Here is a 17,249-nt window from a genome sequence, read left to right as displayed (position 1 = left end):
ACACTAAGAGTTCACACCCTTCACACTTATTAGAACTTTTAGTAGATATAGAGAAATGTCACACACGAGCTAATAATAACTGCAACATGTTAGATGATTTTTTTTTTTTTAATGTGCGAATTTCTCTGTATACTCTCACTCTGTCCTACTGAGCAGCAGGAGGGAATGACAGAGGGGTAAAAAGCATCTCAGTGACCTCCCATCATTTCAGCAAGTGTAGGTTCTCAGTTGCCTCTAGGTGGGAGAGTTGTATAAACAGAGTTCGAAAGGTTTATGCTCGAAAATGAAATTCAAATATTTAATTCATCCCAGGAGAGGTCACTCTTTGATGTGTAAAGCAGATTCTATCCACATGATCGTTTAGCGTGGTCATATTCCTGTGTTAAGTTCTAACGTGAATGTGTTTAACCCCGATGGCTCACTTTTTCACCAATTTTTTCTTTTTTTGCCTGTTTCTTTTGGCACTCAAATTCTAAAAATGCACACACAAGAGCATGTGTGTGTCCACACAGGAAAAAACGCACACAAACCCCATCTCAAGTGTGAAGAACTTTTTGAGTGGCAGGTTGGTGGAATGGCGGTCTCTGATTGTAGTGATAATGGAAACCTTGTGTCATTGCAGATAGTGCCTCAGGAAATGGCAGAGAATTGCTTCTGGATCAAAGTCAAAGAAGAGAAGTTTGAGAATCCTGACCTATTTACTCAGCTTTCCCTGTACTTCTCCTCACACAGCAAAGGTAAGGAGGCGCCATCTCTTGTCACCCCTTTAATTAATCTACACACCCGCTTCATTTAGCCTCTCTGGTAATAGATGCCAAGCCACTTTCATCTTGTGACACTTAAGAAACCATTTTTCTTACTGAAATGTTAATTATATTAAAACCAAGCTCTTTCCCCCTTGCATTTCAACACCTTCTATGCATACTCTCAGTTCAATTCTCTGTGCCAATTAGCGATTCATATGCTCTCGTAGCCGTGTGTTTATATGTATGCATCTTTCAGAAGGCTAGAGATGCCGTATGACTGCACATTGTATTTGGTCTTTGTGCCCGATGAGTACTTGCAGATCAATGTTTTTATGTGCGTGCACGTGGTTGTGCACAAACGTGAACTTGCGTGTGTGTGTATGTGTGTGAACCAAGAGTGGTTATGCTTGGTTTGCTTCTTGCCTTTTCCAGTTCAGTAGACCAATCCTCCATCAGGGAAGAAGGGAGGCATTTGTGAAGGAAGCTTTGGGAGTTTTCTTGTCCCGGCCAGTTTGTTTCTCAGATACACAACCAGGCTACCTAACTTGCTGATGAATAACACAAGCAGTACAGAGCAAGTTTGTTTTTGTATCGAAGCATGTTTGTGAAGGCACTAGATGTATTCCTCCCTTGACTATTGGAGTGTTTTCCACCTCTTTGACAGTGTGTGCGCGTATGTCTGTGTAGTGCAATCCTCTAATTCTAGCTGCCAAGGGAGGGGAGAAGTCAGAGCCCTGTCAACCGCAGAACAGTCAAATCTCAGCTCTGTTAGGGTTTGTGGACATAACTATATAGAATCCTCCAACTTTCCCAATATACCCTCTGCCTGTTTGGATACCACTCAGCTCTGTGACTTTCTGCTCTGTTGTTCTCACAGCCCCCAGGTCTACAAAGTAGGCTCGTCCCTTTTTCGTTTTTTTCTCAGAAATAAATAGCAATTTCATCAGTGGCTACAAGGCTATTTGCCAACATAATACAGAAGGAGGGCAGCACAGAAGCCTAGTGGTTTGTGCTGTTTCCCCACAACAAGAAGGTCATGGGTTTGATTTCCTTTCTGAGTTTTCTGAGTCCTTTCTGTATGTTCCACAGACCAAACATATGCAAGTGTAGGTGACTGAAAATTGTCCGTGGGTCTGAGTGTGAGTGGTTGTTGGTCTCTGTCTGTCTCTGTGTGTTGGCCCTGTGATAGAATGGCGACCTGTCCACGGTGTACCCCACATTCGCCCAGTGTGAGCTGGGATTGACTCCAACACCCCCCGTGACCTGTAAACAGATAATTGGTAGAAGTTGAATGAATGAATGAATGAATGAATGAATGAATGAATACAGATGCAAGGAAACTATTGGTAGGAAGGAACAGCAGTTTTTGGAAGGCTTAATAAAGTGGCAGGGAAAAGCCTGGCAGTCATACCCCTCTTCTCATTTTTTACCAGAGGATGTCAGCCAGACAATATTTTTCACACATTCCCTGCAAGATTTCTGAAGTAATTCATGGTCAAACCTTTTTGGCAGCTTTGCAGCATCTATTTTTTTTAAACCCAATTGTTATTTAATATGATAAATGTAACATGCAACATGATAATAAATTGGTAATGTGTTTGCAGGGCACAGCTACAGTAAAATGTATTTTCAAAACGTGTCAAAAAATAAAATACAACTTAACATTTGACGTTCTACACACACGGCTTCAGCTTTAAATGTCCTTTTAAATTCTTTATTGAATTAATTTTCTCACCCACTGGGGTTTAATTAAAAAAAAAAAAGTTCTATAGATAGTCCATGTTCCCGCTGGCCGGATAGGAATTCATGATCTAGCAATTCCCCTGGGAGCTTTGCTGGATCCCTATCAATTACCCCTGCAGCAACTCCTCTGAATCAGCTCTTTTCGCCTCTATTGTTGAAACAGAGCATGATTTACTCATGAATGAAAAATGCTGTTTAATGTTTGATATGTGCCGCCCGCCCCCACTCCTCTGCCCCCCATGAGGAGGGCTTTGATGTAGATGATGTTGCAAAAAGAATGTGCTCAATGGGATCTTCCTAAAATGATAAAATAAGTCGTTTGTTTTTCCCCTTTCCTCTATTCATGCAGTATCATTTTTCAAATTTATACTGTCAGGGGATGCTATAAATTAAGTGAAAATTAAACATTTAGTCTTAAAAAAAAAAAAAAATATCCACATTTATGGGACCACTTTGAATTTGACCCATTTGGACTGAGGGTTTTCTTTCATCTCCAGGCAAATGATTTAACTCAGAGGTGCCCGATATGTTGATCGTGATCTACCAGTTGATCACAAAGGTAGTGTAGATTGCCATACATTTAAAAAAAAAAATGTTACTCTATCATCCATCCTCACAGTGGCATTTGTCACTTGATTGACATACAGGGCAGCCAATCAGACATCCAACCGTTTCTGACACGTGTCACCACACATGCGTGTACTACCGCGCCAAGTGCTACAAAACTCTGGCAAGCTACTGAGGTGCCTAGTTAGCCTCCAATTTATTTCTACTAAACTTAAGAAATCTGGAGTGGAGATTTTGACACTACAAGCTGCCATTCAGCTTAAATTCAGGGCTCATGGACAGTTCTGGAACTTAGTCACAGACGAAAACTACCCCAACATGAAGAAATGTGCTACCTCCTTGACTGCATTATTTGGCTGCACTTGTTTATGTGAGACAGTCCAAATACCATTCTGCCATAAAGTGTGCTTCAGGCTGGCTATCAGCAGCTACTGTCCGGACTATGCATCCCTGGCTGATTCCATTCAGTGCAAGTCATCAGGGTAAGTTAATGATGAAAAATGTACAGTGCAATATGAGTTTATGTACACGAGCATATATTGTACATACAAAGAATTCTCAATATAGTTAGAAATAAACATATCTTTTGCATTTTTATAGTTAGCAGATTGTTTTGACGTGGTCATTTTATAAGTAGCTTGCATGCTGAAAGTGTGTGCACCCCTGGTTAAACTGTTATTGGTGCAGTTTAAAGTTGTGTTGGGGGTTCACATAATAAAGCCAAGGCTTGGAAGATTAATTCCTGAGGTCTTGTACGCTTATTGTAACCTCTCATTGTAGCCATGGACTATAAATCCTTTGTGCTGATGTGACAAACAAGTCGCTCGTGAAAACTGACTTCATTTGTCTGGGATATTGCCACAGTTTTGTTTTGTTTTGTTTTTTTTTTGTTTTTTTTTTTGGTCCTACACACACACACGCACACACACACACACAAGTATATCTTTTACTTCTTTGTGTTACCTCCGTCTCTGCCACATCTTAGATGTGGATATTTATAAGTAAAGCACACTTTGGGGGACTAGTGTATCGTGAAAGATGAGGCAAGCAGGTGTAAATGCCTTCCCTGCAGAGCTGCCCTCAGAAAATGGTGCAAAAAGGCTTCTATTAACTCCATGTTCCTTGGGATTCTTGCTTGTTGCTTGCATTGTTGAAGAACAACACTTTAGCAGTAAAAGAAAAAAAAAAAAAGAATCGCTAACAGTCCCCAATTTTCACATGGTTATTGCGCTCAGAGGCCTCTAAAACAACTGAGAATGCAAGACTGTCATCTCCCCTGCTGCTTTTATGAGTCTCACTGTTTAATGAGTTTTACCAAGAAAAGGAAATGATAATCAAGAGGGATTTCAAGCTTGGCTTCAATCTTCTAAATGTCGCTTTTATTATTTTTTTCTTTGTCATTTATTATAAGATGATTCTTTGGCCTGATTGAAAACGTAACACATATTAGAATTCTTAGGGATTCTGAAGGTCATTTAAACGTGATATTGTGACTTTGTATCAGTATCATATGGACCAGATGTCACATCAGTATCTGCCTGACTGCTTTACTGTTGTAAATCTGAAAGTAAATGAGATGTTCTGCACAGAATCAATTAAAAATGTGGCATATACATGTGATGTACACAGAGTGATGACAATTACAAATTATTTAATTAACAATTATTACCATTAACACATATCAAAAGCTAAACTAAACAAATGAAAATCTGTTTCAGTATTCTTAAAGTGATTTAATTAATTTGTTAGCTACATCACATATCACACGTTTTACTGTTATTTTACAACACATTTAACATTTCCTACTGTATTTGGGGTCCAGTCGGCCAAGGTAACTGGCACTGCTGGTCTAACATGTCAAGCTGGCAAAGGATCTGGAGGAGAGAGATTACGAATGCAAACTCTCACCTAAGCTGTTTCTAAGAACCACTACTCAACTACTCAATTTATAAGTTAGCTGATAACTTATTTAGGTAATAACTTTAATTCACTCCATTAAAATATTGGGAGGATAAACGCTGGACAACTGGACACTGATAACTTCAGGAGATGAGAGAAACTTTTATCTCCTTTGTTGTGTCTGCTGCACACTGACTGCTGCTGTCCCCTCTTTTCACCACATGATGGAAAATGCTGTTGTGCCATTAAATCACTGTGTGTTGTAATTGTTAACCCGGCAGGACAGTTCATTTACCTGCAAGGGATGACTGTTGAACAGTATTTTACAATCAGTATGAAAAGCGTTAAGATACCTTTTTAAATCTACCGTAAATTTACATCAATGCAGTACAAATACTGTTCATGCTCAATTACACTTGTAAAAGGCTTAAATCCACTTAAAATTCTATATCGTGTAGCAAAGGCACAGAAACTGTAGTATTTGGAAAATATTTGATGTTGCTGAAAGTCTGAAGCACATAATTGCTTTTTATCTGACATTTATATGAAACGATACTGATAACTGGTAACATAAAGATATCATGAACCACCTACTGAGTTTTTGGTAACATTTTAGTTTTTGCAGGGACCATTTCTCATCTTTGTTACTATTAGATATGTCAAAAGACACCAACACTTTCTGTCACTTTCGGCCAGGAGAAGATTTTCAGAGAAGCTTTCAGCTCAACTCTTAAGAATTTTTTTTAAGAGACAGCATGCGTCTCTTTCCACTGCCTCCCCCAGCCTCTGAGCACCTGTCTTCTTCCCCTTCTCGTATTCCTAGAGCTGTGAACATCTTCTAATCAGACTGTGCTATAAAACCCCTGCAGCCAATCCCTGGAAAGTGGAAACAGCCGGGCCTGACAATCTTTGGTCCTGCAAAGTTGGAACTGGTACTTGGTTGCCTTCCTCCCTGCGGCCCCTTTGCATGAGATCATATGATAGTGTCAGGCCTTAGGGATGTTTGGCTCAGTTATAGAAAGTAGTTTTTCTTCTCATGTTTGCCCTCATCTCCCACAGTTGTAGCAGCTGCAGGAGCCTCTTCTGTGAGGAGAGCCCCCCCCCCTGTTTTGCTGATGTGGTGCTTCCGTTAGTGAAAGTGGCATCAGACATTTCATTGGCTCATCCTCAATTGACCTACAGCTGGCACAAGAACTTGGTGGTCACTCTCCCATTTCTGATCACCATATCTTTTGAGCTGCCTGGTTTGAACTCCATTCTCACCTATTTTGCCAAGGCATCAAGTGCCTTCAGGGTCAACCTGGTTTGTTTATTGGCTGCTGTGGGTAGGCCATTAATAAAGGCTCTTGCTAGAGGTTGGTGTTTGCCAGACTCTCTCTGATTTCCCTCTCTGCTGTTGTTTTGAGCAAATTCATCCCAATTAACAGCGTGGGGAAGGAAACACAGCTTTCCTCTTTTCAGGTCTTGACTCTGACTTGTGAACCGGTTCTTGAACTCTAACTTGGATCCTCCAAAGTAGCTGGTGATTGTGCAGGTTTAATGAGGATTGTTTATAGCACGTCACAAGTCCTCCATTTTACCGGGATGGTACCTTTTTGGTCTTGTGAGCAAATGCCCATCAAGCTTCCTGTACATCGTCTTGGACTATTCACCATGATGGTTCGCTGATGTACCTCTTCAAAAAGAGGTACACGTCTACTGATCTTGGGGATTTCAGTGAAAGCCTGGCCCTTTAGAGTGTAACCATAGCTCCCTTTGAGTAACTCCACCACAACCATCTTTCAGCCACGGGTTTTTGTTCACCTATGTGAACCAGTGTCCTTCATGACCTGAGCTCTAATGTTAGTATATTTCAAGTTGCATCCTCTCCTGGTGTGGTGAAAATGTTGCAAATGTTGTTCTGTGATTTGAAAACATTTTAAGCTCAAAGCTAGACCTCATTCACAGATGTCAAAACAAGTGTTTCACCTTTAGCACCGTCTGGTGCTTTTTCATCTAGAAATTGTCACTACACCTGAATGGGCAAGACACGTATCTCTATTTTTTTCTTGCTCATCTCCACATTTTTTCACAACCTGAGCGCATTAGAGAAGAGTTTTATTTGCCATTAAAACAGTTGTTTCCTCTCTGCTTTCTTTCTTTTGTCTTTTTTCCTTTTTCCAGTGCTCAGCTCTATCGGCTTATTCCGTTTTCTTTACCCTGCTCCCCATTGACTTGGTTCTTTAATTTATTTATTTTTTTCTCTTACCCTCATCTCCCCACAGTTCACTTTATCAATCTGTGGGTTGTGCCCCTTTGTACAGCTCTTGGGATCAAATCAGATTCACTTCGGGATTGAATGTGTCTAGCCATGGCCTGCTGCATTTGAAAGGCAATTCATTCAGCTGGAACTTTGCAGTTAAATTTGAAACAAGATTGATGTTGGCAAGCTTCACACCCCCTTTATTCCAAAATGTTTCCTCCATTGCCCACATCAATTGCTGACGGACAAAGGGCATATGCCACTATATAATAGTCATTCTGGGGCTTCTCAGCAGAAACAACACAAAGTAATTAGGGAGATTAGCTAACAACAAATAAAATCCCTGTGTGTATATGTACCAGTGTTCAATGATATTTCTACTGTAAAAGTACTGATGATCAGTTTTAGTGATGCATTTTTGGTGAGGTCAAGTTCTAGTCCTGCTCAACTCTTTCTTTTTTTTTTTTTTTTTTTTTTTTTTTGCTTTTTTGTTGTTGTTTTTTGTTATTTTATTATATGCATTTTTCAGGTTCTATAACAACAACAATTTGATCCACATTATAGTTTGAAGGTGAATGACTGAGAGAGAGAAAAAGGGAGGCCTAATGAAGATGCATGTGCAATTCGAAGTAGGAATCAGAGGCACTAGTCCACCCCTCTGCGTAGGGTTATTGGGACTGTCTTTCCCAGCATGCTTCTGTGTTAATGATGCCTTGGCTCCTAATGAACTTGCTCAGCCAAGTGCTTGTGGTGGATCAGACCAGAGGGGACAGGCAGAAGTGTTACCAAATGAAGCCAATGAATCACCTTTGGAAACAAATCAAAAAAATTGAGGCATCAGTGGTATAATGATGAATGTCAAGGGAGGTCTTTGTCTGAAGAACTTAAGGCAGATTTTTGCACGTTACCTGTAGTATTTAATGTACTGAGGTGTAAAATCTAATTACAAAATGTATTTGTATATGCAAACAGTATAATCCCACCCAATGCAGTATGCAAACATGCACACAGGCCTCAGTCCTGAACCTAATATAACCTTTATCCTAAAACAAAGTCTTAGCTCTTGCATCTCATTAGTCTCACATTTTGGTTTCCATAAATCTAGTAAACCCCAGAAATGTAGAAAGCCTCAAGGCCACTCACTCACTTGTGTTGTGTCTGTAAAGGTCGACTTTGGAAAGGTAACTTAGTTAAAACCTGACTCCAAGTGATGGCTGCAGTCATCCTCCCCCTCATCACATGGGATTTGATCAAATCCCTCAGGAGTTCTCCTCACTCTCACACCCATTTTCCTTCACCTATGCCTGCACAACTCTGTCCCCCGCACACACATTCTTCCAACTGAGCCAATGTAGTGTGTATACCAGCAGATTCTCAATCCTTGCTACAAAGCCCCAGCAGCAGGGCGGTAATGACCCTGCCACAACGGCAGTAATGATGGAATCAGTGGGGGGTTTAGCTGGCTCTCTGACTCTCCCTAATAAGTCCCCTAATAACTCTGTTAACATCAGGGCTGACCCGGCCACCAGATCAAACACATTCACGCATGGTTGGCCACCTCACATGACACTCAACAACCTCTCAGTGAGAAAAGAAAGCTGTTGCTGACCAGCACACCGCAGCCCTGCACTGCATGCTCAGTATAAGTCTGCGGGCAGAAGTTTTGGCTCACAGATCACAGTTACAACTATAGTAACAATAATTGCCACTCAAAATGTTTTTATCCTGTTAAACTCTATTCATTCACTATGGATATGTCTTGTTGATTGAAACTTTCGTAAAGCTTGTTGCTCTTGAAAAAGCTATCCCAAGACAGCAAGAAGAGCTCTGCCGTCTCAGACGCGCACAATGTAATAAAGGCTTTTGTATAATGAGTCTAAGCTCAACTGAAGACCCTGCAGCCCACTGTGGAATAGTTGGCCTTGTATTAATAGCATGTGTACAAGGATAAGCTTTTGATATGTTCTATGTCAAAGTGTTAGGAAGTCAGGCTTGATGCTTTCCATGTCTCCCTGGAGAAAATGGCTGTTGATTCTGTTAATTGAGAAGAGGGAGCCAACAAGGCTTCCTCAGCATCCTTATCCGAGGCTTTTCTTCTCCTCATATCGCTCTCTCTCTGTTTTTTCTTATCTCGTCTCCTTCTGTTCTGAAACTCTCTTTGGACTGGTGGTACTTTTGTTACAAAATGTTTTTGTTTAGTTTTTTTTTTTTTCGTAAAAAAAAAAACAAAACACATCAACAAATGACGAAAGAAAATGAGAAACAATAAAAAACTAAATAATGGTGACGAAAACTAAATTAAATATAATCAACATTTTCATCAACCAATCAGGGCAAATATCTTTTCTCTTTACCTCTATGAAACTCAATCCTATACAAAAATGTCTTTGAGGCCATTCATACCAAAATTTGGTCTTAGAGACATCTAATTTTAGTTTTATTTTTTTGTACTTCAATTTAACATTTGCCTAAATAAAGGTTTCTTTTGGGTCATAACACTTAAACTCATATGTCACATGTTTAAACTTTAATATCATTTAATTGTAATAGGTTAATAGATCCAAATAAGTGGAGATCCAAGAGAAACAATTTAAATAATGCATTGCACTAAGTCTAAATCCACCATAGATGTTGTCAGTCTTAAATCATTTTGGTATCTCTTTGGGCTAAGACTTGACAAAGATTTGAGCATATCAGAAGACTAAAATATGATAAAACTAAATTAAATTTACATAAAAAAACTAAACATCTTAATAAATGAGAATTACCTGTCAAAATTAAATCTGCTTTGTACACTTCTGTTTTTGGACATGGCGGTGTCCATTTGAAGTCAAGATGAGCGTTGTAGAAGGAAACAAAAGCAACAGCAAGACAAAAAGCACACCCACGCTCACCCTCCCTATCCCATTGTTTAACAGCTGCAGCTTCCCGCCAACGAGGTCGCAACCGGCATTTTACCACATACTGATTTTGTCAACTGTCATCAGTGAGTGGAGCGACTTTTCTCTGTGGTGAATTATTTTCATGACCTGAGACAAAGAGTCCTAGGTCTTCTTTGGCTCTTTTTTCCTGACACTAATAAATTGTTCATTCTTGATGAAATGTTCATTATTAGTTAAAGGAAAAGACAAACCTCAAATCATGCCATTTCCCTCATTTTAGAATGGAAGCCATTAATTGCAGGCAGAGGACGTTTGTCTCAAAACATAAAGCACCTCGTTGTTCATTTTCCTCTGTTTGGGGCAGCCAGCTCACTGTGAATATCTCAGGGTCAGCTATTTTCCTTGCTCACCCCTTCACGTTTTTAATACATCTCATATGAATGGAAATTAGGCCCTTAAATATTAATGACAAATAATTGGTTTATTGTAGGAGACTATATTATGTGCATGTGCATCTGTGTCTCGCAGAGAAAAAGGGTGAGCGAGCAAGTGAGAGAGAGCGATTTCCTCTCATTCCTTCTTCATATTGCCTTGCTGTGATGTCCCACTGATTTTAATCTTCTCTTCTCAGATGAGAGCCATTCTGGCTATCACAGTGCACTTTAACTTTAGCCCTCTGAATATTAGCTTTCTTTGATACCTGCCGCTTACTGCCTCCCAACTCTACACCCTGCTAACTTTTATGTGCCTTCAGGTACACTGTAATGTTCATCACAATCTGTCTCTTCAAAAATAAATATCCCCTGTGCATCTAAATATTTTATGTCTCTTTCTCCTAGCTTGCTCCCTTGAATAATCTCATTGAATACTTGTTTGGGATATGTCAATCTATTTTTTCATTTTAGTGTTGCTCTCTCCTGGCCCCAAAGCAAATACTTTATCTCAGTTTTAACAATACGGTCAAGTAATCTCATTTTCTGCATCTTTAAGGTAAAGTCACTCTGTTCTTTCTGTAAAATTTAAATATTCAGACAGCCCATATACCTCGGTCTAAATATTTTGTCCGGATGAATAACTGATACAACAGTCTGGAATTTCTGAACTTGAACTTAAAAAAAAAAGTGCACTGTGAAAATCAAAGATTTTTTTGTTTTGTTTTGTTCTGTTTTTTTTTTTTTTTTTTTTTTTTTCATTTTGATAGTTGAATGCAAATGTTCCATTTCTTTGGGGTCTTTCCTTATTTGTTTATTCTTTCTATCATCTTAGCCATTTTCCTGCACCATTAGCATTACATGGCATTTACAAATATCACTTTCTGTCTGTATTTATTATATCATGCATAATATCAACCACTGTCTCTTCACCAACCTTGAAATTATTTATTGCGGTAATATATTCAAAACTGATATTTAGTATTAAACAAAGGGAAAGATGTTTTTTTTGAAGGAGTACATATCTTAGTGTGTGGCTCCCTGGGAGTCATCCAGTGTATCGTGTATCTGTGTGCCTTCCTAATTGAGTGATAGGATGCTTATTAGCAAGGGGGTTTGCCTTTTAAAAAGAGGACAATGCCGACACTGTCACTGGAGCTTTTCACATGGAAAGGCCCCAGTGGAGCTTCATTAACTTATCCCCATGATCCCAGACAGCAGAATATGGAGTGCATATCTAATCCAGCTCAAAAGTACGAGTAGAAGAGCAAAGGGGCTTTATAGGGAATGCTTGATGTGTGATGGTGCAGTGTTCAATGTGAGGATATACTGCTCCACCAGATGGGCATTTTGGAGTGATGACTGGAAGGAGTGGAAATGTCATGAGCAATGTTTCCCTAACGAATTTTTAGTCATTTCAAAGCTTTGCTTGATTCCAATGTTAAAAAAAAGGGAGGAAAAAAAAAAGATGATTTAAAAAAAAAAAAAAAAAATCTAAATAATTATGGTCAAAAATTGTGTTATTATCTCTCTTTTTCCATGCAGTTTTCCGGTGCCCTTTACACCAAACCATTGAAAGTGTATCACTGACACTGATTTTCTGTTAGTGACTTGCAGAGCTTTTTCACTCTTCTTGTCAGGTATTAATTTCAGGGGCTGATAGCTTTTGTTCTACTTAAGCACTAGTTGGTATTTCTTTTTTTCTCTCTTATAGGCCTGTAGACACAGTTTGTTTCTCAAGCTGTTACAACTTAACCACCCGCTGTATTTCATAATCTCCTCTTAAATGAGATCGAACAAAAACACTGTTGGCCACGCAGTTAGCAGAATTCATCAGTTGTAATTGCAAATGTTTTACTTGTATGTCAATTTTACACTTGTCGTCTATTTCCAACCTCTCAGAAACTGTTTTGTATCCGGCTTCATGTTGACACTCGATTTCCATACAGATCAAAAAGTGCACAAAAGCCCCGTTTCTCCCCCAGCTAACACAAAGCCTTTATTGTGCACAGTAGTCCGGTACACAGTAGCCCACTGAGTTTGTTACATGGCATTAACTTTAATTTGTCTTTGAGCCTCTTTTGGTGGAATTGGTTTGTGACTACAAGTGGGCCAGGGGGTGACACTCCCACAGCCAATCTGGCTTGAAAAAACACAAAGAGGAGACAGGAGCACTGGAGGGAACGGAGCAACCGTGATGTCATGCAGGATGGGTAAACAATCAGAGCCCTACATATTAAAGATGGTGCCTCCTTGAATATAAACAATCATGACTGCTCACGCCACAGCAAGGTAAATTACTGCAAAGACAGAAGGGGTTTAGATAAGGGAAAGAGAAAGTAAGGTAGACAGATCAGTCTTATTACAAATTGTGATCCACAGCCAGCTGAAAAAAAAAACAAAAAAAAACAACAACTTAAGAGTAAAAACAGCTGCATAATAGAAATTGCTAAAGCTGAAACCAACACAACCTCATACTGATGACTTTAGTTGCTGTTGAAGTCTGCTTTTGGATATTTTATTTCCAACTTTGTCAAATAAGCCTATCACAGTTGCAATTGGTTCCTGTTTTGTTATTGAAACATGTTAATGAAATGCTAATAAGACACAGAAACAAAGAGGCTTTAGTCTAAAGTCAGCAATATGGAAATACACAATCTGTCTTGTATGGTTTGATTGTTGTAAATATTTCATTACTGAAGTAACTTCAGCTTTGCATCAAAGCTCTAACTTTACTTAGTGAGGTGGTACAGTCTTAGTGTCTTACATGTTGTCCATATGTTAATCATTTTCTATTATTTACACTGCAATTTTTAGTGAGGATTAAATTGTAGATGTGCTTGATAGATATCGTTTGTCATATATACAGATTTTTTTTAAATTTATGCTGCGTTAAAGATTTATGACTTCCTCATAGCTGGTATATCAGGCACATAACCTGTCCAGTTTCCTTTCAGGGTGCATCCAGTGTTTCAGCTTTGGTTTCATGCTTGCTTTCATATATATTCCCTTGTACTTTGCCCTTCCACCTCATATATTTCTATAGTTTTCACCATCCTGTCATCTTCCTTGAACTTAAAGTCAATATCTTCTGCTCTTTTTTTCTCTGTCTCTGTCTGAACGCAGTATTCACAGCATACATATTTTACATCTGTCAGTATTTTAATAATCTCTGTGAATATTTGTCTCTTATTCTGTTTTCCATTTCCGTATCAATTTTTGATCCTGCTCTTTTACTTTTGAAAGTAAAATAAATATTTATTTCTTTTTTTTTTTTTTTTTTTATTCAACTGTTATAAAATGTGGCCTGTCCCGGGTGTACCCCACCCATGCCCAGCTTGGATCAGCTCCAGCACCACGTGACCCGGAAACTGATAAGCAGATAAGCATAGTTGAGGAATGGTGACCGAAAAAAAAAAACCTTTTCAAAGCTGCTCATAATGATTCCTTTCATCTAACGTGCCATATGCCTATTTTTAGACAAATTAATTTTAATTTTCTTCGTATCATTCTTTTGTCTATCTTCCACAAGCTTCATATGAAGAATATGAATGGAGAAATCACCATTTAAAATTTGATGTACGAAACCCCGCTCTACTTATGATGTTGTTCTTTTAAAGGCTGCGGAAAAACCTACAGCCTCAATCTCAATGTGATGAATGTGCAGAATACTGAACCAGTTTTAAGTGGAAACCATTATTTTTGATGTGTCTTTGGCTTGTTGTTTTTCTCCGGTTCAATCTTTGCCTGTATAAACAGAAAAATCACAAACTCTGAGGATGCCTTAGCCTGCTGTGAAGTTACACTCAGACTTAGCCGTATTGAGCTTTAGGTCTTTCAGTGGTGTTGCACTGTTATTGCACTTTTGCTCCACCCACACAAGCAAGTAAATGGAAACCACATCAGTAACACTTCAGTATAGAGGCAGGGTCCTGGGAATTTTTGTATTTGCTTTCACACTATACATGAGCAGGCATGAATCCAACTGTAATGCTGCAACCAAACGAAGAACATCTCCCTAAAATGTCGACTCGAGTTACTTTAAAATTGACCATGGAGAGGGGGCAATGAACAGTTTCCTACCAGCACCTATTTCATCATCTCCACAATCTGTCCACATATTTGACCCTAGTTGCTCATAGCGAGATGTGGACTGATGGATGTCAATCCATGTAAATTTGTTTTTACTGCATATAAAGTACAGATCCAGTTGCGATTGGAGAATGCTTAGTGGGGGAACTAGTGGTTTTAAAGACTAGCCAGATTACTTTGACTGTGTGGATCTGCATTAAGGTGTTTCTGCTCTCATGACTGACCTTTATTTTCACCTTTCCAACTCTTTTCCAATCCATGTCTGGCTGAGGTAAAGCAGCTTATTAACCTTTCTGAGGCCACAACCATCCCCAGGATGGAAAGACACGACAGACATACTGTGTAAGACAAATTAACCTTCGAGGATTGATACGCCTTGATTTTAATTTTAATCACTCTAAGCAGCGAAACGCATTGGATATTTTATGTCTGATGTGAATGTGAAGAACATATTACACTTTTCATTAAAGTTCAGCTGCACTGAAATGGAGGTTGGAAGCAGCAAGAATAGCAATGATTGTGGTATTTTTTTTCCTCCCAATTTTGAAATCTTAGGCAAAGGTACAGTGAGATGTGTGTTTTTTCACTTTTTTCCCTACTTGTACATCTGTACCTCTTTGCATCATTGCTGTTGATAGTTGTTTCCCATAATTCCCTAATTAGACAACCTCTAATAAGGATAATGATGATAATAACAATATTAATAATAATATACTTTCATTTCCATACTGATTGGTGCTTATGAACAACCACTGGAGGTATTCCCCTCCCTCTCCAGCTACCTGTCCCATTTGATCTGTGGCAGTTTCTGACAGCTGTATCTATAATTGACTAGCTATAATTGGTTGTGTGAAACCCCCCTGTGATGCAATTAGAAGTCCCGCAGCGAGGTGAAAGCTAAAGAAAGACAGGTGCACAGGAGTCACCTTGTAGCCCATTACTCTACCCCTTCCATGGGTGGTCTATCTCCCAGGAGGATGCTTCCAGAGCAATAAAAAGGCAACCTCACAATATTCTCTTCCTCTTCTACCCAAGGAACTTTGTAATGAGTGAGACAAACAGTCTAATTGTTAAGTGTGTTAATGTCTCCTCAGCTTTACCTAGTTGAAATGGACTCAGTAAGGAGGAAACTGTAATCAGTGCTGAAAGCAGGCAGACATAAGGGCCAATGAAAATACTCTGGTTAACTGTTTGTGTGTCACTTTTGTATTTTACCTTACTCAACTGGCATTAGCCAAGGCGAGTATGGTATTGGAAGCAGAGGCTTCTGCCAAGTTGTGATGAGCCAGTGGTGTAGTGGATGACTAAGCAGGGCTCGCCAGCCACTTGGGCCCATGATTTCCTCTCTACATTTCAGGGAGGGTTTGTTCATTAAAGGTGTGTGAGATGAGTCGACCTCAGGCAAGTCTCCAATGACCCCTCTTTCTGTAAATGCTTCATTAGCTTTACTTCTCCCATACTGGACTGCCTGACTTAATCTCTGCTTTTAGTTGCTCCACCCAAGTTATGTATATAGTATGTTTGTGTGTGTGTGTGTGCTGGTGCGTGCACATATTTGTATGTGTGTTAATGAGGGCTCCTGGTGGTGTGTAATTAACACAACAGTAAATGTCCCCAAAGGGTAAGATTAACGTTGAACACATTAGACACAATGGAGCCTCAGAGAGACTCCTTTTTTTTTTTTGCCTATTAAATGTTTTGTCTGTGTGTCTGTGTCAGTGTAAGTCAGACCATAACTCATGTTGGCATAACTGTATTGCTGCCACAACTGTTTCTCACGCACACACACGCATTCACTCACACATGGAGACGCACACACTTACATAAATACACACTTACACAAAGCCAGCAGTCCCTCTGGATTTGCGGGCTCCTCACACGCAGACTGGCAGGATTCTGTCTGCCTTCCTTTCCTGACCGCCTCCTCCACACAACCTGGTCCAACAAAGATAAACACATGCTGGGTAGATTATTAGAGAAGTACCATGGGCCCCACAGCAGAGCAGCCAGTGCACCATTGTGTTCCAAATGTGGTGGTACCTTGTAGAATCCGATGCAGTTACCCCCAGGGTGTTCTGATACGTACTTAGACACAGGTGGGCACTGATATCAGCACACAAGTTAAAAAAAGACTCCAATGACATTTCATTGTCAAAAGAAACATTGTTTTCACTCATGGCATTGCCGGCGGACTGGATGCTCTTGTAGCTCAACATGTATGGAAAATTGGCAGTTGTTTACAGATATGTCATACACGCAGTGTGAATCACATTTTTGCTTCATTTTGTGGCAGTGATTGTGAGACTCCAAATGCCTCTTCAGAGTAGTGGATGTATTCTTATTCTGCTTTAAAAAATTTTGCTACCTGCCCTCTGAAACCAGATCTTCAATTGTCAGTCTCAGCTAAAGTGCCAAAAAATAAACAATTTGTTCAGCTTTTGATGTGTTTAGGAAATAGTTGAAGGTGTAGAATTTCCATTTCAAATGATAAAGTATTGAGTGAAGGTCGACAAGATTGTTTTGTGTTATTTTAGCACAGGGCTTCAATATAGCAGCATGGCAAATAGAGGTTTGAAGAGGAGAATGCACTGTTTGTAATGCAAGCCTTCTTTAGTGTCCAGGAAACACTTGAAGGAATGGTGGGAGA

The 17,249-nt window shown here is 39.5% G+C and overlaps 1 protein-coding gene across 2 annotated transcripts in view; it reads left to right on the top strand.

Annotated features, from left to right (window-relative positions):
- Positions 1-17,249, top strand: part of diaph2 (diaphanous-related formin 2) — a 338,700-nt gene that overhangs the window by 128,132 nt on the left and 193,319 nt on the right. For both annotated transcript variants that reach the window (XM_029511765.1, XM_029511766.1), the window contains exon 17: positions 623-737. In XM_029511765.1, the coding sequence (XP_029367625.1) occupies positions 623-737 (115 nt within the window). The remainder of the gene's footprint in view (positions 1-622; positions 738-17,249) is intronic.

The sequence above is a fragment of the Echeneis naucrates genome, chromosome 10 (assembly GCF_900963305.1).
Source record: "Echeneis naucrates chromosome 10, fEcheNa1.1, whole genome shotgun sequence".
Taxonomy (NCBI): domain Eukaryota; kingdom Metazoa; phylum Chordata; class Actinopteri; order Carangiformes; family Echeneidae; genus Echeneis; species Echeneis naucrates.
Note: the sequence above shows the minus strand (reverse complement) of the source record. Positions and strands in the feature narration are given on the sequence as shown.